General features: G+C 39.0%; 1 protein-coding gene across 2 annotated transcripts in view; it reads left to right on the top strand.

Moving 5' to 3' along the window:
* The window catches only part of astn1 (astrotactin 1), a 274,669-nt gene that overhangs the window by 154,153 nt on the left and 98,455 nt on the right, over positions 1-22,061 (top strand). For both annotated transcript variants that reach the window (XM_036554076.1, XM_036554078.1), the window contains exon 14: positions 7,850-7,977. In XM_036554076.1, the coding sequence (XP_036409969.1) occupies positions 7,850-7,977 (128 nt within the window). The remainder of the gene's footprint in view (positions 1-7,849; positions 7,978-22,061) is intronic.

Consider the following 22,061-nt stretch of genomic DNA (forward strand, 5'->3'; position numbering starts at 1 on the left):
GATAGTGTTACTCGCCATAAGGCATGGAAGACTTGCCCTTGCTCTAGCATCCCTGATGTAATCTACAGAACAGGGGGACACAACAAGTAGGAGCTGCCACACTGCCCCAAGGAGAGAACTGTACGCTGGCTTTGTAGCAGTTTATTCAAGCGATTATTTATTGACACTAGAACATGAGTTATGAACACTAGTTATTGTCAATGTCCGGAACATCTCTGTTTTGCTTGCTTCTTTTCTGCCAACTCAGAACATGGCCTTCACCAGGAATTTTTGTATGGATAATGTGTGCTATAAATAGATGGGCTTAGTACAGGGGTTTGGAATCAACAACATCCAATATTTAAAATGTTAAAAAAAAAAAAAATCTCCAAAATTGGCATGTAAAGAATCACACAAAAAACTGACCTGAAATGCTGCTTTAAGTATCATTGGTCATGAGTTGTTATTTTCACCAACCAACCTGTGCAGCATTTTCTCAATTTGAGCAAAAAAAGTTGAAATCTGCTTTAGATATTTGGGTGTACTATGGGCTTGCCTGGCCAGTAACAACTGCATAGCCAAATGTTTCTTCAGTTCTCATGACAAAGAGCCGTAAGAAGGCCAGAGCCCTGAAAAGGTTTGATTCGGCAAGGGGTTCATTTGATAAGGAATTTATACCAAGGAGATACCTGGCTATAATTGATTACTGTCAAGTGTATATTCAAGTCAACAGTGTGTTTTGCCATCTAAGGTACTGTACTTAGCACTTGTACAGTTACAATTTTATGAATCTGCAACATTTTTAAGTGGATTCAAATAGAGATGAAGTAGTTCAAACTGATGTACATGTTCTCTTTTAGTTTACTTTCTTACATTTCCAATGAAGTGAAATCGTGAAATTTTCTCACGTTTGGTCATACACATACAGACATGCTGGTAACTGATTAGACTTGATGAAAGATTCTTTCTTCTCAATCAAATCAGGGTATTCTTGTTACCTCATCTAATTATGTAATTTACATATTTTGAATGCTTCAGTTTCTTGAGGTTTCAAAAGTTAAAGAAATTTGAAAGGCAGAAAAATGGATAACAAAATAATCTTCAGCATTGATGGTGATCCTGTGTAAATCCATCACTGGAGTTATAAGTCCTGTGAATCCCCTAAATGGAAATCTCCCAACTAAAATGCTAAAAAAAAGAAAGAGTAGACAATGTCCTTGTCATTTAAACATTCATACATTGCCTCAGGGGAATTGGTCTTCTTTCTGGCTGGTTCTAATTACTCGACAGTTATACATATTGAGTGCGGTAGTTGGAGGAGATACCTGTTCCAGGCTGTCCGTATTGGCATCTCAGTGCTGACTGTCCTTTGGTTCTCAGTGCGCTGACTGTGGGGTACCACAGAAAATGTTTTTCCTACTAATGAATTTATGTACTTTAGGACCACACGTCGGCTTTGTACTCATTAAAGCCAGTGGCCTGTGGGATCAATATAATTTTCTCTTTTTCATCCCTCCCTCATTGGCAGATGATTCCTCTCCTTGGATGTTTGCAAACAGTAGGAAGAAGGGCCATTAATATTTCAGCATGAGACTATCTAACCCTGCATGTGGTTGAAGTTTGACTAGAGAAACAAGGTTTTGTTGTTTTCATCAGGCGGCTGGTAGTACTCCCCTGGTGCACCCTGGGAGTTCGTCCTTAGAAGCATTTTTTTTTTTTTGTCTCACTATTTTGGCAGTGAACAACTTTCTCAGTTTCCCTGGAAACAGGCTTTGCAGGGAGATGCGTGCCATGCAAACATTTCAGAGTTGTCAGAGTTTGTGCTTTGAGGAATTGAGGACAGCATTATGACATCACAGTAGCATGTCAGAATGTAGTCATGGGAAAATACCATCTCCTCAATCATTCTATTTGTCCATTTGTATTGATGTGACTGGTAACTATACTTTATTCTCATAAAATTAGTAATACAAAGTTTTATATCAAACTAAAAGCATGTCATGTGATGTTTATCAGCTTTATCATCAAGAATATTGATGGGTGGACACATTAAGTTTGTGTTACAGATGTGGGTTTTTAAGTTTAGAATCATTGCATAAATTGCATCAATGTTAGGCTGTAGTATGTACAGTATGAAGGTAGGGTAACTGAGGAGGTAATTTGTTATATGATAAAATAGCATACTTCCATTCTTCAGTGTATATATATTGTATATCAGTGGAAGCGTGTTTTGGTTTTATCTTTTATCTGTGCTTTTTCAGCCCTCACGATATTATAGCAGGATGCTTCAGCATAAATATTGTATGTGTGTTTAGGCAAAGTTCATTTGATTACTACTAATGATGTGGATAAGCAGTTACACAAATCAAATTAATTAAAACTTTCCCACTCCAAAGTAATCTGTGAAACACATAGGATTGTTTGCCAGGACAAATTAAGTTCTCAAGTACTCTTCAACTTCAAGGTCTGTAGAAGATATATTAGCTCTCAGTCATTGGATTTTGTGTTTGAGGATGAGTAATGTCATAAGCCTCATGATAATGAAAATTTAAAATATGGTGAAACATTTTAAAAACTATTTTACCTCAATTCATCTTTTTTCATTTTAAAAAAAGATGAAAAAGGGTTTGGAGGGTAGTTTGAGGTGACTGATTGATACTCAACCTAATCCCACTGGCAGTTCAGCTTTACTTTGAATATTTGAAGCAAGGGTCTATATTTTGGGTGTTACTTCCACAACATTCTGAGATTGACAGTTGCAGGGATTGACAAGAAATGTTATGGAAGATCCTTAAAAAAATCTTAATTTTGATAAGGTTGCAGATCCACAACACAGCTATATTGAGTTTTTGGCTTTCTTTTGCACAGATATTAAAGAAAGGAAACAATAAACAATATAAACAAAAAAAAAAAAGAAAAAGAAAAAATATGTCCTCCCACCTCTACCGATTCCCCTGCATATCACTGAGAGTACAATGTTTCCTGTCAGGGCCATTGTCTGTTTGCAAACCTTGCGCATCTGTCACCAGACACATTATTGACCATCACATCAGACAATACAATCATCCCACCATGGTGTGGTTTTGCATTCACAAAATGATTCAAAATACATATCCCCAACTCTAACCTTAACTGACTGAAGGAACAGCAAAGGCTTGAAGAGTGAAGTGGTTCTCTGCAGGTTCAGCATTTAATTATCCTAAGTGCTTAATTATCACAAAGCATGACTCAAACTTTTATTTATCAATATCCAGCCGTACCATAACCACCATTCCATCATGTATTGTACTGTTGCCTCACTGTTCAGTCTCATGATACTGTGCTGCATTTTTGGAGTTTTAATCCCACAAGATATGTTTAAGAATATACATATTACACATATATGGAGGGAGCTCAATGGGAAGGACCTCACTATTAAAACTGTATTTGCAGTTTACATCTTATATCTTATATCTTACATCTTATTATATCTTTGACTGTATGGGCTAATTAAATAACAACAACATATTTAAAAGTGCATTTTTAACACATTTAATAATGAAAAACTGCCAGATCTGTGTGAGATCAAACATTATTATACTGTACCGACTTCCCATTTTAAGTAGTATTACAACAGTTTTCTCGTTCGTCTAAACTTAGGTCAATATTTCTCACTCATCCACAGTACTGAAAACAGAAATGTGGCACTATTAGTAAGTGTTAAATTATAGGAAAGCAGCCATTAAATGTTTGGGGTTACCTTCATTTCAGCTTGAATGTTAAAAGCTAATTTGGCTCATTAAGGAAAAAGAGAATTAGGCTTAAATAGAGCGACACCCACTGTGAGTGTAGAGAGGGTTCCTGTGCTTCCATGTTCCGCATATTGTAATGGAAGCCTAAGTGCTGTGGCCCACTGACCCCTCTGCGCAGTACAGCACATGAAATGAGGTTTGATTTGCATAATTACTCTTTTGTAAATATTTTGCAAATGTGGAAAAAGTTAGCAAGTGCTGTGCTGTGCAGGGCACATTCATCCTGTAGCTTTAATGAATGCACTCTTCCTGCATGTGTTGATCTGAGCCTGTTGATGAACTCACTAGGGATGATAAACATTATTGCTTTTTTATTATTCACCACACTGTGGAGGCAAACATTTAGGATAAGTATGTTCACTTTTGGTTAGCTTGGGAGAGCAGTTTCCATTATTTTGGTCAGGTCCTCGAGTACTGTGTAACTCACAATAGTACAAATCGTTCGCTTTCTTAACTGTTTTTATAGAATAATTTTCAGGAGAGAGAAGCATATGAAAGACAAGAAAACAACTGGCCAAATCCTCTCTTGAAGAAAGCATTATAACAGTGATTGTACTGTTATTTTGTAACACCTGTGAAATTACCCTCATACAGATTTATATGTTTATATATAGTTAAATGTGTGGTTGTAATGCTACTGGTGTGTGTAGATGTAATAATGGTAGCCTTTCAGAAATCACCTACATGTAACTTGAATACTGTTTTTTTCAAATAATGGTAGCCTTTCAGATATCACAGGCAAGTTTGATTTACATGACACGCTGAACTCACTTGTTGTTTTATTATTAAAATAAAACAACTCTAAGGAAAAGAATCAGTTTATACATATTGTCATTTTACTTATTTTATCCAATTTAAATATTTCACTGAGCTGTCACTCACTAAAAAGGATGCAATATGAGCAATTTAAATCCAGGGGTCAATAATTAGAAAAGTTAGCAATAGCAACACACTTTCAGCATGCCAGATTTTCTTTCCATTATGCAATGAGTTTGTGAAAAGTGGCAGGCTGCTGTTGTTCTGCATTGGTAAGGATGAAGTTGTCATCAGCTCATCCAGGATAGTTGGTACACCCGTGTATGGCAGTAAGATTAACTCCTTGGATAGATGACACCACAGTGCTTACAGCTGTATTTGAGTACAGTCAGTGTAACCCCATATAGAGCTGAACTGACAGCCAAATAGAAAGTGTCCTACTATGACGGAAACATCGCTGGGATATAGGGAAAAAGAAGCTGTCATCTTTTCAACAGCAGATTGGGAATATTGGCAACGGGAATGGGTTTTAGCATTGAACATGCAACGAAGATCAGACACAGGAGCTGCCTGTGAATTTCCTCCTTCCTTGAGGAAACAATTCAAAGGTCTATACACTCATTTTCATTGCAGATATCCCCACCAAACTGCTACTGCATATTCCATTACTTCAAAGTAATTAATAGTTAATTGAGGGAAATCTCAGTTGTTCAGTTTTGTGCTCCTTTGCTTTGAGTTAAACATGATTATTAACCTCAGAGTCCATAGGCTTTGTCCGTTCTTTTTATTGTTTGTGGTTAAGACACAGGTCAGGTCTACCTGGACTGTATTCATATTGTGAGTGTCTGTCAGTGTCTTCATATTTGGCCATTGAAAACTCATTTTTCTAAGAATTATTGTAGTCGACATAGAAGGTGGAATTCATCACACAATGTTACAAGTCATGCAAGCGAGCAATATCTGTATTTTTCTTCTTTTTCATAATATCTGGTGGTTGATTATATTTGGTTCAGATATTAAATCTATTTTTAATAACAAGCGCTGTCCTTGAAATGATTAACACTGCTATTTGAATGTAAGTATAAGTCAGGAGATGCCTTTCCCATGTTCCTCAGAATTTACCTTTATTGGTAAGCAGACTCCTCAAGTCAGGTGTTTGTGGTTAGACATTGTACTGGGCTTTCTGCTAGGTCTCAGGTTGTATAAACAAAAGTGCTGAAATGGTGCATTGAACCCAAAGTTCTACTGCATACTGAATATTTACAACCACACCCCAGATGGCCTCCACCTTCCTATACTGGGCAAAGTATTGCTGCCATTGGGTTGAAAATTTCAGTCACAGCACTGCTGTCACTCTTGTTCCAATTGGGCCCGTCATGTTTAGCTTTTTTTCCTGGATGTGGATACCCTTAAAAGGTACATTTGCAGAGATTAGTTAGCCTGTATTTACTTTGTATATATTTACATTGACAAATGCCAGGCAGACCACTGAGTTTTAGTGGTTTTATATATAATATATTAAAACAAAATACTTCACATAATGTCATCAGTGGATTGTTAGAGTTGTACTTTTCCACATAACATTAATTTTAATTTCTTTAATTCTGCGAAACTGTATGTGTCATCTTCCCCTGAAAAGCAGTCAGCCTTGCCACACTACAGTATTCATGAACTGCATTCACAGGTACTTAAGCAGATAAGTACTTACCATACATTTCATTATGCAGAAGGAGAAAAAGGCAAATCACTTCAGAGTTGTCATCTTTGGCGGTTCTCTGATGGCAGTGTCTTCTTTTCTGTCCTGGACACAGTGTTTAATGTAGAACCAGCCCTGTCTGGTTGGCAGGGTTATGCTGTACCTGCTTGAGCCTCTGTTAGCACATTTGCTATCTTAACAGCTTGTAAAATGAGGAGGAAAAGTACGGCCTTGTCAGGATTTGGCTAATGATCACGCATTTCCCTCCTCATTAAAATGGTATTTGTCCAATGCAAGTGTCTCTCCTTCCTGCTGCCAGCCATGAATTACGGGCGACTGGTGTCTCTTTGGAAATATTCCCTGTGTCAATTTTTCATGAGGGAAACTGCCTGATATTTCTTTAGACAGGGACTAAACGTAGAATTAATCAGATGCCAGCGACAGTTTGATTTTTTTAGGTAACATTGTGTTTCACTGAAAGTGTCACCATTGACTTTTAATTTTCTTCCTCATTTTATAGAGAAGGCGTGCAGCATCTTAACGGTGGTATTCAGTGAATCCCCACTGGCTTAGGTGTAGGCTTTTTGGGCTTTGTTCACATTTTGATTAAATCTACTGTACACGATTGAATGTCATACTCTTTTTCAAGAGTAGAAAAAAGGTGGTATGTGACATCTTAATTTATTTTGTAGTTACTATATGCAGATTTGGAGCTGTTGACACAATATGTCACATTCCAGTCAACTGTTCACCAAATGGTCCACATTAATCCAAACTCATTTAATTAGCTTCACAATTAAATGCCAAAAATCTTAAATATAGTTGAATTTAGGGTTGGTGTAAAGACATTAATCTCATGTCTGTCATCTGTGACATACGGATTTAATGTTAGCTTTTATGTGTTTGGCTGTGATTTAAAAACCTTTCCTGCAGATGTCTCCATACATTCCCTACATGTGCTCCTATCCCCGGCGCCCCAGCAAGAGCTTTAAGGATCAGTTCTGAAACTCAAATTGTCTGCACCAGCTTAACTGACAGGCTACAGGGGCTCAGGCTTTAAATAAATAAAGGACTGGAGCAGAAACGAATCAAAGACTTATGTGTTGCTTGGAGCATTTCAGGGGTAAGTGAAAACCATTGAAGATGGCCGGTATGTTAATGTCTGGTTCAAAAACTTTTCCATTTTCCTAAAGTGCCCATTGATTTCTGCTGCGATTCATGCTGTGTTGACTTCTGTGACCGGATGCATTTGAAGAGATTTAATCAGTATTGTTAAAAATGAGCCAGGCAGCAGACACAAGACCATCATTACTAGGAAAGTTATAAAGAATAACAAATAGGCATGTCAAGGACCGTAACTGGCACCGCACTGCAGTAGCAGAGGGATATAAAACACAATGAAAAATGACAAGCCGTAAATAAAGTTTCTGAATCGACAATATCTCTGCTCATACATTTCCTATGGATTTTCCTTTAATGATGTGCCAGAAAGAGTATTGCGTGGCTACGTGCTTATGACTGACACTGGCTGTGTTCTCTGTAAGTTCTCACAGAGTGCGGAAGGAGCAGTGGTTCTAAATGGCTGTTCTCTCTCTCTCTCTCTCTTTCTCTCGCTCCCTGCATTCAGGCAGAAGAACTTCGCCAGGGGCATCGCGCAGCAGCTCCCAGATGGCATGGTGGTAGCGTCGGTGCCAGCTGAGGTGCAGTGCCACGAGGAGCTGTCTGACCCAGTGCCCGATCCAGAGTATCTCACAGGTACATCCATTTTGCACGGCTTGCTGCGAGGCATGGTCCATGGCTACATTTCCAGGAAATTTCCAAAGGGAAACAAGAACTGTGAATAACACAATCATATTGTCAGTTAGGCCAGGATTCCTAATCCAGGGGTATTGCTTAGCGGAGGCACAGTTTGATGACAGTGCAAAAATGGATGCATACAAAACAAAGACTTTAAAACTATTAGAAACATTAGAAAATATGATCAGAAACAAAACTGAAAAGCAGACACAGCGAGCAATGACAAGTCACTTTCACCTCATCCCATGAGAGATAATGCATTTCCATTCACATGCAAGATGTATAGAACATACACAATGCAACAGGCTACTCAATCATGACAAGAAACAATAACACATCTGCTAATTTGTGTACACTGCTCACTCGAGTCATTAGCAAAACCTTAATGAAGTGCCATCTAATGTGAGAGTTAAATGGCATGGAATTAGTTGTTCAACAGAAGGCAAACACTGATAATGACCAAGACCTGTGCTCTCTACAGCCATCTCTGTTTCCTCTCCTATTCATTGCATGCACAGACTGAACAAGCCAAATGACTGTCTTTGAACAGGCAGCCCCAATCAACAACTTAGTGTGCATGACTTATACTCGTGCACTGTAATAATATGTAATAATAGTCACGATGGGGAAAAAAAGAAAATCACATTTTTTTTCATTTACCGGAATGTCAAAGTGGATGCCAAGATGACCTCAAATGTATTCAAATTGACAAATTGAATATCTGCCGCATGAGATTCATAGTTCCACATTCATTTGTGATTCAGATTTAAATTGAAATTGATTCTCCAGTGAAAAAGAAAGGCTCACCTCGATGGAACAATAGAAGCACAGGGACCAGAGACTCTGGCAGAGAATATGGTTATGGTACAGCAAATATAACATCTCATTCTTTCTCCTTCATTAGGCAATATGCTGAAGAGGTAATCAAAGCCAAAGAGCAAAGTGTGATTATTTGTTCTTAAGTTGGATACAGTGATAATTTGGAATAATCATAAATGATGCTTATTTGGGGCAGTAGAGTACGCAGTAATTTCTCAAAAGTGCTTATAAACGCATCTCATTTTCAAATGAATAATCAAGATGTGGCTTAATCATTTCAAACAAAAGAGGCACTTGGTCGTATCCTTCATAATGCTTCAAATTTTCATATCAAAATATCTGCTGAAAGGAAGTATCCATACACACTAATTGCTACACCATGTAAAATACTGTACATCAGCCTGGTGTTTAGGTTAGAGGTCATACCCACTGCAGATTCAGCAAGAAGGTATTAATTGCCATCCGTAGAAATAGATGGAAAACAGCATTTTGAAACAGAAGGTGGTAAAATGGGACAAAATCGTTCACCCTGTTTGGATAAAATTTAAATTCATTTACCATGACTCAGATAGATTTGTGATTAACTCCTAATTGCATTCTACATATGATGCCACAGATTGCATGAAACACACATGTGCACTGCCATCACATTTATAATACATAAGATTGCATCCAAGCAGTTCACCCTGAATCCCCCCTGTCTGCATCCCCCCATACTTGGAAGTTATGTAATCCGCGTATATACTTCAGCCCACAGCCAGATGATCCACGTAAATGAGTAACTGGAAGGAGATGGAGGGAGGTATTAACAAAATCATTTTTCATAAGGCGAGGGGCGATTTTCAGTTTTCGGAATTCATTAGTCTACAGATTTGAATCCTGTCCGTTACTCGCCAGCGAGCAAACACGACGCACTTGGCAGCAGTTAAGACGCAATACCGAGGGTCAAAACAAAATGCCCTCATTAAGGGGGAAAAAATTCCCCTGCACCACAGAGTAAATCAGTCTTCAAAACGCTACATCATTTGTCATCCTCTTCTCAAGTTACATATGCTGCACATTCTTCCCCTGCCTGCAAATGAAGGATTACGTTCCCAAGGCCTGATGCAAAATTAACAGCAGGATGGGTTTAACACCAGATAAATCATTTTGTTTATAGTTGTATACACACACACACACACACACTCACATACATACATACAGAAGAGAGAGAGAGAGATTTACTTGCCATGTACATTTCTGGTTTCATGTATGACAGCCTTACTAGTTTGTTCAGAATTGGTCTAAACTCTCCAGATTGGCTCAGCTACCTTCAAGGCTGGTTCCTAACTTCAAGGCTAATTCTGCCTGCCTGCGATTCCAAAAGATGAGGAGCAGATGGAAATTAAAAAATTCAGTCAGCCAGTGAGATATTATAGTTCTTAATTTCCTCTTTCAAAAGAAGGTCATCCTTCACTCATGATATCCACTGCCGGTGTGATACATATGTTAATAAATTCACAGTTAGCTGCTGTATGAGACAGTAAGTGTTAATTAAGTCAACATATATAGTAAGGTGGTCCTCAGGTCCACGAGGGCTTTTATCAGTTAGGAGACAATGGAAAGCCTTACACTCAGCACTTATTGAGACTTTAATGAAACCTGCAAATGCATAGGGGTCCTTGCATTTCTGTATAGTATACACTCAAAAGGGAAACCTTCAGCTGTAGTGCCGAGAACGCTACAGCTCTGCCATTTCATCCTTGCTCAGGGTTCCCGACCTCAGATACCCCACTGAAAATACATCTGTTCAAACGGGATTCAAAATGTTTTTAAGTCGGCTTGGGTAAGAGTATCTGCGAAGCAAATTAAAGTAATGATGAGACAACCCGACCCTGACTTACTTTATCTCCCGTGTCTATAAACCAGTGTTTATAGAACGGTTAAATGGATGCGAGATTCTCATGGGGTCTTTATCAGCTGGTGATGTCCGTCAATGTCCAGGATAAACCTGTGACCAGCCCTGCCCAGACCAGGCTCCTGGGTATGCAGGGGGCTCCTGCTCACAGCGTCACAACCATTTTGTAATTGACAGCCAGCAAAGACTCTCCATGCCATCAGTTAAGACTAGGGCTTATTGGAAACCTCAATCTCAGGGGAGATTAAAAAGAATAATCTAAATGGAGCATCGACCGTCGTCCCTGTGGATCCAGTTCTACTGTGGAGCAGGGACCTTTTTATCCACCGTTGCCAAGGGCGAAAGTGCCATCCCCTTTACTATGAGTTAATGCTGTTCTGCACCTTCCTATCTGGGTGTTCTTTTAATAGGCCTTCAGCTTTAGCATTAAAGTCATTATTGCGTACATGTAACATTCTGCAGATACGTCACTGTGGTGCACCAGACCGTGGTCCTGGGTTCAAACCTGCACTGGGACACTGCTTTTATACCCTTGAGCAAGTCTCTTTACCTCAGCTGCTTCAGTAAAACTCCACATTTGTAAATGGGTTACTGAACGTGTGCAACTCTAAGCATTATGAGTGGTGCCCTGGATAAGAGTGCCTGCTAAGCGAGTAAGTAGCATAGTGGAATGTGCCTAGATAGTCTTTTCTCACAGGTGGGCAAGTTTGTATTATTAGCCCTGGCCTGGATATGGCTCATTGGTCTGAACTGTTATTAACCTTTTTTTTTTCTTTGAGAAGCATCCTTTTAAGTAGGGTAGTCATGTGAGATAGCCTTGGGTCTTTAAGACAAGACAGCCGTCTGGGGTGGTCGAAAGGGAAACTAAGTGCCCTTGATTGCAGGCCCTCTCAGGTGAAACAAAAATGAATAAATGCCAGCTGAATCATATGTGGCATTACTAGAGGTGAGAATCATTTATTTCTTGGGCACTTTTTGCCTCTATTTCATGACAGTATGACCCCTTTTATCTGGGAAGCATGCTTTGCTTCACAGTTACAGTATATCCTTTAACTCTTTGACCCAGGCAAAAAGGACTCACAGAGCCAAATGATCACATCTTAGACTGCTCAGTGCTGCGGTAAGTTCAGTTATTCAGTCCAGGATCAAGATGAATCCAGTTCTGCGAAACCACCCGCGCAATAGTCTTCCAAAACAGCATGCAATTCCCTCTCGTCTTTTTGATTCCTTCACACTTTCAGTGGTGGCCCAATTTCCGGTTCCCAGGGTTGCTCGGTACGCTGTCCTTAAAGTGCCTCCCGCTCCTCACTTCTGGGGGCTGTCTCTTGGCAGAGTTGCTGAAAATACCGGTAGGCGAACGTCTGCTGCAGTGCCGGGGAGCGGGGGTGACGCGGAGGTTCTGAGGAAGTGGTGGAGTTGTCGAGCCGTTGCCCCCCCCCCCCCACTGATTTTGGCGGGTTGGTGCCACGGTCAGTGTATTTGTCACTGTGTCAGCACTCCTCGCGCTCCCGCTCCAACCCTCTCAGGGCAAGACATTCATCTACCTATTCATCTTCCAGTTGGAGAGCCATTCATCATAGGCCGGAGGGCTCCATCAATTATTCCAATGGGGAAGAGAGGGAGAGGAAGCTTTGAAAGGCAAATACATCTTGATTTAATTGGAAGCAGGTAAGCCTCGGCTGGCGCAGGACAAGTTCTCTTATGAGACTGAAGAAAGGGAGAGACGTTCCCCACTTTCCAGTTCAGACTTGAAGCCCGCTCCTGGCTATGAGGTGAGGACGCAAAAGAGCGTCACTTTGCTGTGTCGACCCCGGTCTTTGGGGAACTGCTGGTGTCTGCTCTTATAAAGCCAACCTTTGTCACATCTCCTTCATTCAGCATGTAATTGCCAAGTCGGCACAAGTATGTGTAGAGAATGCCAGATGTGGAAAAAAAATTCAAAAGATCTAAGTGAATTAGGCACTGTTGAAAGAGTCACTTGGTTGAATGGGCTAGACAGTGTGTATGGTCACTGAATGAAAGGATGCCAGTGGCTTACTGAAAGAATTGAAAAATGAAAAATGTCTGACTTCAGGGGCCTTGCTTCTTCACTGTAATCATGCATTCTCTGGAATGGAATTTTGACAGGGTGTGGCTTGCAGTATTTTGGCCAGTCAGTAGTGCCCTCCAGATTGTTGGAAGTCCAGCAGTGTTGTGTTTTCCAAAACCTCCCGAAGCCTTCTGGAACAGTTTAATTTAACTGGCTTTAGTAGCCAGGAGAGGTGTTTTGTTGCTGAATCCTAAGAGACCTCCAAAAACCAGCTGTCATGCATACTATTACCTATTAGTCTCTGGAGAAAGTAGTTCCTGTTATGAGGTGTGTGTGTGTGTGTGTGTGTGTGTGTCCTCAATTTTGTGTTGTCCTTTACTTTCATGTAGGGAAGCCATTATCAACTACAAAATCTAGCCAAATATCTGACTTGTGAATTTTATCAGTCTTTTCCAGACAAGGCCTTCCTGCTGTAATTACCGTCAGAGTTGGAAACAGGCAGACACAAGACTGCAAAGAGCAAAAGGAGTGCCACATTAATCTATAAGTTCAGGTCAATGCAATTCCTGTGGGCTCACTGAAGCCACGGAGGTAGTGGATGGATCCAGGACTTTAATTTAGCAAGAGAAAAGTTACAATTATACTGTTTGGTTACAAGGTGAATTGCTGATGAGTCATATCCAGTATATGCCAAAGAAAGGAGCACATACCTTTTCAACAAGGAACAGAAATAGAATGGTTTCCCCCCCATAATTTCATTCCAAACAAAATCAAAAGATCACATTCTGTTCCTTGTGTTCTGTGTACCTACAAGTAAAAAAATCAGTAGTAGTTAATAGTTTTTAATGGTATCTGTACAATTTGTAAATGTACTTCTAATACATACCTATAATTTAGAATACTAATTATGAATTGGCACAGGCGAGTTTCTGTCTGTTGCCCACAGAAAGGTGTGTTGCTAGTAGCAACTTGCTCAGAGACCCAGAAAGCTTAAGGGTAGGGAAGCAGCTTTGCTTGTTAAATGTAGTTGAACAGGTGCTTTTTTGGCAAAATTATAGAGGAATTATAGTTGATACTGGCCATGTGCCAGCAGACAGCAATTTCTTTATTCACTCTATAATTGTGAAATTTCTTCGAACTGAAAAAAATGACATTATTAATCAGTTTTAAATTAAAAGTTTTAAACAACAGAACATTGGAAATTAATTTTTTACACATTTTTTGATTAAAATTTATTTTTTCTCCAATTTTCATTCATTTTCCCTGAACCCATTGTGTTCCCTGTTTCTGATACATTAAAAATGTATGTAATATCTCTTGTGGTCTGTATTATATATCATTGGGCTTGGAATGTATGCATGTTCTGTATACCAATTCCCCAGAAAATTCATTTAGATTGAAAGTTAATATTTTAATCTTCATATTTGTTATAATGACTGAGCTGAGTGATTCAGTCAGCTGAGGTGCTGGATCCAATCACAGGCATTTTATTCACTGTGGAGCATGAATGAGTGAGTAAGTGAGCAAGTAACAAATGAGGCAAGTCTAGTATGCAGTTTGAGATTCTAAAAAGGGGTATGAGAAGTTTAATCCCATGACATAAAACAAAGTTTCTACTAGTATTTAACTAGCTGTTCTGCTGGGACTACAGCTTGAGTAAAAAAGCAGGTTGATTTAATTATTCTGGCACTTATATTTATAATGATCTAAAGCAGTCACATACCAAGAGCTGTAGAACGCATGAAATTTGTTTGTGTACTTCAGTGTGTCGATGAGTGAAAAAGTAACAGTCATCGAGAGCAACAGCAAAACCGAGTTTCACTTTGATTGTATGCAATCAAAAGGGCACAGAAAGAAACGGAGCACTCTGAGGCAGAGACAGCCTCGCCATAAACAGAAAGGACCTTTCACTTCGGTTATTATCACGCCCCTGAGGGTCAGATCCCTGAGCAACGTCTCTCGACACCCGGCGACTTTAAATGCGGCTGCGATGAGACAGCAAAAAATCTATATTTTATTAGGTCACACTGTAATTGGTGGCATAAGAGAATGTCAGACCTTTCTGGGGGGAGGGGTGGGGAAGATAATTTAGAGTGTGTACTAAAGCCACACAATGAATTTAAATATGTCAAATATTTGATTAAAAAATGCTTCCTTTTTTAAGAGTTTGCATTCGTGTAGCAGAGTGCAAATTGCAGGGTATCTGCTTTTGTACAAAAGGGTTTGAATAGTTTACTTCACAATATTTGACAGAGGCACTTTCCCGAGTTAAACGTAGCAAGTGGAAAAAGCATTAAAGTACTCACACTTGAACCCGTGTGTGGACATCAGAAGGGTTTGATACTTCAAACTTTTTAACGCTTAGGATTTGAATGGTATTCTAAATTCCAAGCTTTCAAGAGCTGCACCATAGAGAGAGGGAATTATTATATCATTTTCAGCTTTTTAGATCTATATTTCCAAATGGATTACATATATAAGGTGAAAATCCTCTCATTCCTCATATGAGTAGAGACAGGTGGAAATGACATTAGCAGTTTGGTGAAATGTTGTTGTTTGGAAAAGTAACAATTGTCTAGCAGGATGTAACAACTTAATTATTAATGCCACTCTGCCTCCCTTCGTTCTCTGCTCTTAATTGGTGGAACAATGCAAATGTGAAAATGTGGAATCCATTAACATGGCTGTGCATATTTCTGGCTTGTAATACGCTCACAATTAATTGTTTAGTTGCCAAGGCAATTTGAATTTACAGGTCTGCCCATTATGTGAACTTGTCTTGCTACCCAGAGCTTGGTCCCAGGCAGCGTAGATAATTAAGATTTTACTGTCCAATCAAAACGAGGCTTACACATGTAGACTTTATACAAGCAGCTGTGAAAGCCGACTTGAATTCAGTGAGTCAGACTGAGAATAGTCAAATGCAAATGTTAGTGTTTGTAGCAGTCTGTTTTTGCCAAATGCATTTGTGCATTACCACAAACACTATTTCTATCTATAAATGTAGGTTTGAACCCACAGTTTAAAGAGTCATCTGAAACACATTTTGTCTTTTCCTACATCTACTCAAAAGTACCTAATACGAAGCATATATTCTCTCGACAACAGCATGATATAAATAAGTAATCTAGGACTGGGCACTGACACAGACCCCGGTTTCTGGCGCACACAGAAGACAGCACACACCATTAAAATTCAGTTTTGGGAGCAGTCCTCGGCGGTAATCACTTTTGGGGTTTGATTTCTTCTCTGACACTGATTAATTGCATGGAAATGCAGGAGCCTTTTCCGGCATTAAACGTCAATTAATTAACAGATGACATTAGATGTGATAATTAATACAGTGGAGGTCTCACCAGGGGTCCGGCAGCCTTTAGGGTGGCCATAAGTACTGCAGCCACAATGAGCACTTATAGCTCAAGAATGCCATGCGTCTTCAGAGACCTTTTCTCTTTTTTATTTCTATTAAAAGAAATCAGGAATGACATCATCCTCCCCTAGGGCAGAGGAAGCATCAAGGAGAAGTAACTTGGGCGAATATAAGGAGTGATGAATCCGTGGTATCGATTTTGAATGTTTCAGTCACTGTCTCGTTATGAAGGGAAGTCTCTGGAACACTCTCCTCTGACTCTCGCCGGCCTTGGATTGAACGTTTGTTGACTGTTGATGCAGGCAAAGTGGCAGTGATTCATGGTTCGACACAGAAGCCTCTCCCCAATTCCCTCTTAATTAAAGTCACAGCATATGGCCCGGTGACCGGTAAAGCGCAGAGGTGTTACAGCACTGCGGAATGGCTGTAGACTCTGACAGTTCCTTCCTCTGCCATTGTCAGAGTGGGAAGGGTGTCACCTTGGATGCTTTTTTAAGCTATTTTAGAAAGCATATCATGGACCATGTGTTACTTCCTTGGGTGTCATGATGCAACACTATATGTGATGTGAGCGATCAATGCAACAAAAATATCCTGCTGTATTTTGCGTGGAAACTGAAACTTTTCTGAAACACAAACACCAATCCTCCACTCCACCTATAGTGGAGTTCCAGGAGAACTAACATTGCTTACATTACATCTGGCTCACAAAATCTGCATCTGAAATATACAGCTATTATTGTGTCTTGTTGCAGCTTATGCAAGCCATTTTGCTCAAGGGTACAGCAACAGTGTCACACAGTTAGTTTGACCCTGTGACTCTGGTCAACACCCTGACCTGCACTCTGAACCTCTGTCCTTTAGTGGTTCAGCAAATACAAGTTCTTTTGTTTAATTAGGGTAATTTTAAAATATAATTTTAATACATTACTGTGCATAATGCATGACATTGCATGCATACAAATTAACTTGTTTTCTGTATTATTAAAGGCAGAAGATTCCACTACATTCTTAAAGCAACACTGTACCAGAACCTGAAAGTATCATGTCTTTATTTTAATGTTAATGTTTTACTGACATAATGTAACTCTAGGTTTATACTCTTTGTTTTATAATAATGTGGAAACAGAGCTAGTCGTGTTTGTGAAACAGACATCACTCTGAATTCCAAACAATGCTTGCAACATCTGGAGGCTATAATTAAGGGCAGCATTGCATTCCACTGTGCTTAATTGCACAAGTTTTTTCCTGTCAGAATATCTGCAAATTATGATACAGAGTTGTGATTGTTAGAGACATGATTATATGATATATTATTTTATATGTATTTATTCATCATAGCAAACTTTAACTAAGGTGAAGAAATACAGGCAGGCTGAATTTTTGTTGGGTTTAATATTGCTAGCTAGCTGCTTCCATTTGCATGTTTTTATACATTTTGTATACAGAACATTATATAACAGTTGGTCAAAACTGTAATAGCATAATATTGCTCTAAAGTCAGTCTACGCTACTGGGGCACAAATTTTGTCCCCTCTGCAAACTAATTGGCATGTGGTGTTATACTGTTTGCTACAGCAACTCTCCCTTAAAAAGCCATAGAGCATGCCCAAAACATCTTACTGTACATACTTACTACTGCCATATGGTTCAAGACAGTAAGATCTAAAAAAATGCTACTACAGTACTAACAGTTATACAATAGAGAGAATTTCTCCATTGGTGGTCTCTGTTACAGGGGTTGTACCGAAGACCAATACTGTGTGGTTCTGGATAATTAGAGTGAGTAAGTCAAGTGTGCATGTTAGGACTTACTCATTGATAAAGTTGAATGAATTTACACATTCAACAACATGTCCTTTGAATCACATCTTTTGTGAAAGTGTCACACCTTTATGTTTCAACCAGCTCCAGAGGGGCTTCATTAGTATAATTATTCCCTTCCATTTTTGCAGAGTTCAGATTTGATTTTTTCTTCACATTAAAGTGCCCCCGACTGGCTGGTAAAACAGCAAATGCAAATCAAGCTGTCTTTTCCATGTCATAATTCTATTGATTTCAGTCTTTTATCAATTATATAACTGTCAAGAGGTAGAGATTCAATAATATAGAATTAATGGCATTTCCCTCTTATATGGAACAATTCATTCCTAATAACCCTGTCATGAACTGTATTATCAGGAATTAAATCTCATTTTCCCGTAGATACAATATTATAAGTGGGGGTTTCCATCCCATAGCATGGACTAGACATTTTTCATCAAATAAGGCGATGCATGTGGGACTAAGGCTAATGTTCATTAGATATTAATATTGCTTTTGTAATTAATAGTGTTTTTCCATTAATAGTGAATTGATGGCTGCATGTTCATGAGCATTGTGAATGTGAATCATCAGAAACTGAATTTTTATTTTGGTGAAAAGGGGGAGTGCCTATATTTCTAGATGACTTTTTTGATTCTTTAACTCAGACAGGACTGAAGATGCTCTCTTTTGTAAAAAAAAAAAAAAAAAAAATCCAAAATCTTTGTTGTCAGTGGGTATGTTAAAACCACTTGTAATTCTGGGCAGTAGCTCCCTCTGTACTATCCTCCATGCTATGATTTTCTCAAGATTATAGTCATTCCCAGCCTGGTGTCCTGCCGAAACAAATCCGCTGTACATTTGGGCTGGTTGAAAATTCAGCTTCTTATGTCCTCTGTAAGCTCAGGTCCTAAGATCAAATTACCCTAGCTTTCGGCAGTTGCAATGGATTTAAATGGGGGATTAAAGCTTCTTTACCCTACCACATTGTGATCCATAGGTCCATGAGCTTCGTCCTATCTCTGATCGTTTAACCCCTTCCCAAGGCTCCCAGACTGTGTCCTTTTCCCTGACAATAATGGGTGACTGTTACAAGCCTGTCCTATCGGGATCATCCTCTCTGGAAAAACCCGCAAATACATTCAAATAGTTCAACTCTGATGTTGTCTTTAAATTCCATCTCAAGACCCACCTCTTTAGAATGGGCTTTTAGTCTTGGGAAATGGTTTGCTGTTCCACCAGAACCAAAGGAGCAGTCTTAATGCATTTTGTATTTAACTTTCATTTTTTTTTTTTTTTTTTGCTTATCTTTTTATATGTCAAGTAAATCTACTTACTGAATCTAACTTGTGATGTCATTTTAGTAAATTGGGAGCTTAATAAGAAAGTAGATGGATCAGTGCGAAATGTCTTCAGTGAGAGGCTTTGGAACTAGAAGGTTGAATTTGATTATATTTATTTATTTATATTTGATTGTTATTTCACTTGATTGGGGTTTTGCAATGGATTTTTTTTTTGATCACTTGCTGCTATACCTTCGATCGAATGATAGTTTGCTGTAAATGTTGTTTCTGAATTTAAAATATATAATGGGGCTATGGTAATTGTTTTAATTTCGGTCTAAGAGAGTGTCTACCCTTGTAAAAATGTTTTCTCATTTTCTGAGATTTGAAACAGGAGGCAGCTAAGGAACCATAAAGGATTTAAAATGTAGTCATTTAAAAACACTGATTAGAGAGATAATTGCAATCTACTAGTAAAGAATTAAAGTAATATAAAGGATAAAAGTAGTAACTGTACAATAATAGACAAAGTGCTATGGAATGGCAGAAAATGCAGTGCTGTGACATTTTCATTTTACTTTCCATTTTACTTTACTTTAAGTTACTTTCCAAGGGATTTGGTGCTTCTAGAGCCTGATACCGGTTTTGTTTTTTTTGTTGTTTTTTTTTTTTTTAATATAGCGTATAGAGTGTCAATTTCAATAGCATTTTGTTTAAATGCATTGGAATGACAAATATATATTTATGTTCCCAAAGTAGAAATAATTAATGCAAATATCAATGCAGCAACAACGACAAGTGGCATCATGAGGTTCTCTACTTTGTGTCAAACCAAACAATATGGCAAGGTTGTGACCATTTAACTATAAACTGCACCTCATATGTACATTTGAACAAAACTGTTATCCTTTTGCAGTATATTTCAATGACTTTTGCCTGATGAATTTTTTGTTGACTGAATGAAGGTATGGAGGTGAATATTTTGCCATCTGCTCAGGCTATTCTGTTTGACTCAACTCAAAAGCAAATCTTACTTTGTTATAGATGACTGGAACAGACATGTGTGAGCGATCAAGGATTGTTTAGGAACATTTCATTTCCACCTAGACGTCATGCAGGGATAAGTGCATGCTAAAGAGGTCACTTCAGTTTACTAAATAACCTATTTTTGGATCCCAAACAGAAGGAGAGACATATTTGCACCAATGACTCATCACTCCCCCAATAACATCAGCCTCAGATAAAGATTGTTCCAAGCCTTCATCTTTGGAAATCAGTGGAATAACATTTTCTCTGGTTTGCACTCCTAGGAAGTTGGTGGTCAGTGAACTGACCGGCTGCTCCATGCAAGTCTGATAATTATTGAATTTTGACCAGAAGGCTTCATGTTCATATATGGCTCGGGACACAGATGTTGTACTCTTGTGCAAGGTACTTAACCTGGATTGCTAGAGTGGATATCTTGTTATGTAAATGGACCTAAACTCCACTTTGGATAGTTTTATAGTTTTATGCAAATCAAAGACAACTTTGGACCATCTGTTATTTCTGTGCCTATGGTGCCACCTCCTGACCCCCTCTCTGTTACCCTGTTCATCGGTGTGTGTGGCAGTGATGCATACTGTGCGAATGCGAGAGCTGGCTGGAGACTCTGAGCTTGTGTTTGCAATGTGAATCGCTGTCGTATTAATCATTCTGTCAGACAATGAGAGCACGAGACTCAAGGGGCGAGAGGAGACGAGGCCTTTCGGAGCCAAGGATTTTCATTCTCGGAAGAATCCTGACTCTTCCAGATTATCATTCATTTCAAAAGAGACGTTTTTCCTGGGCTGCAGAGTCGTACATGTGGAGGTGCCCTGTCCTAAAAGATGGACATAATGAATGTGCCCAAGGTGAAGGTGTTGCAAAAACATTACATGTATCATTCATTCAATTCATAGATGGATAAAATGTTTCAGTGTCAACCTCTACAGCTGCACTATTGCAAGAATTGCAAGTATTACTGCATTACTGTGTGTACAGTACAGTGACGATTAATACATAGCACATATATATTAAAAAACATTTTTTCTTAGGTCAGTATTAGGAAGTGAGGTATTAAAATGTGAAAGTGGGCTGGCTAAGCAGGCTGTTACACATTCAGAAATGTACATGGCTCACTGCATGTATGAATACCAAGGCTGAGCAACAAGGCAAAACTCTCCTCAACAGGCCTGTCAAATGTTTTTTAAAAGGTGTGCACACGATTCACAGACTTTAAATGGACCTATATTTTGTTATTTATGGTAGCACCTGTCTGGCTACTGGATTACAGCACTCTCTTACCCCAGCGTGTGTGGAGTAGTGGAGTGGATATTAGACTTTTATCCTCAAGGCTACCAGTTCAGGTGCCAGTTGGGGTGCCCCTTTTGCCCCTATAGCTAAGCAGCTGTCCTGTATTGCCTCAGTAAATGTCAAAATGTTTAGATGGGTGATAAGTGAAAATGTTAGCGTTTTAGGTTCTAGGTGGTGTCTGCTTAGTAAATGCCTCACCGTGCTTTAAAGATGTACTTCAGTATTCTCCTAAAAGTTTCACCAGCTTGCTCATTTAAAATGGCACTCTATTTTTGTATGCACAGGAAGCAGTGAGATAGCAGAAGGGGGTGGGGGGTTTGGGGGGGGGTCTTTAAAGAGTTCATTTGCTTACAAAACCAAATATTTGAGAAGACGTTTGGATTACATTATTTGCCAATAAATGTGTCACATCAAGTTATACCGCCTGCTGTGATACAAATATGTATATTTAATTGCTTACATTCAGATTGTCCTGTTGAGAATTGAAACCTTGAAAATTGAAAGCAC

The sequence above is a fragment of the Megalops cyprinoides genome, chromosome 20 (assembly GCF_013368585.1).
Source record: "Megalops cyprinoides isolate fMegCyp1 chromosome 20, fMegCyp1.pri, whole genome shotgun sequence".
Classification (NCBI taxonomy): domain Eukaryota; kingdom Metazoa; phylum Chordata; class Actinopteri; order Elopiformes; family Megalopidae; genus Megalops; species Megalops cyprinoides.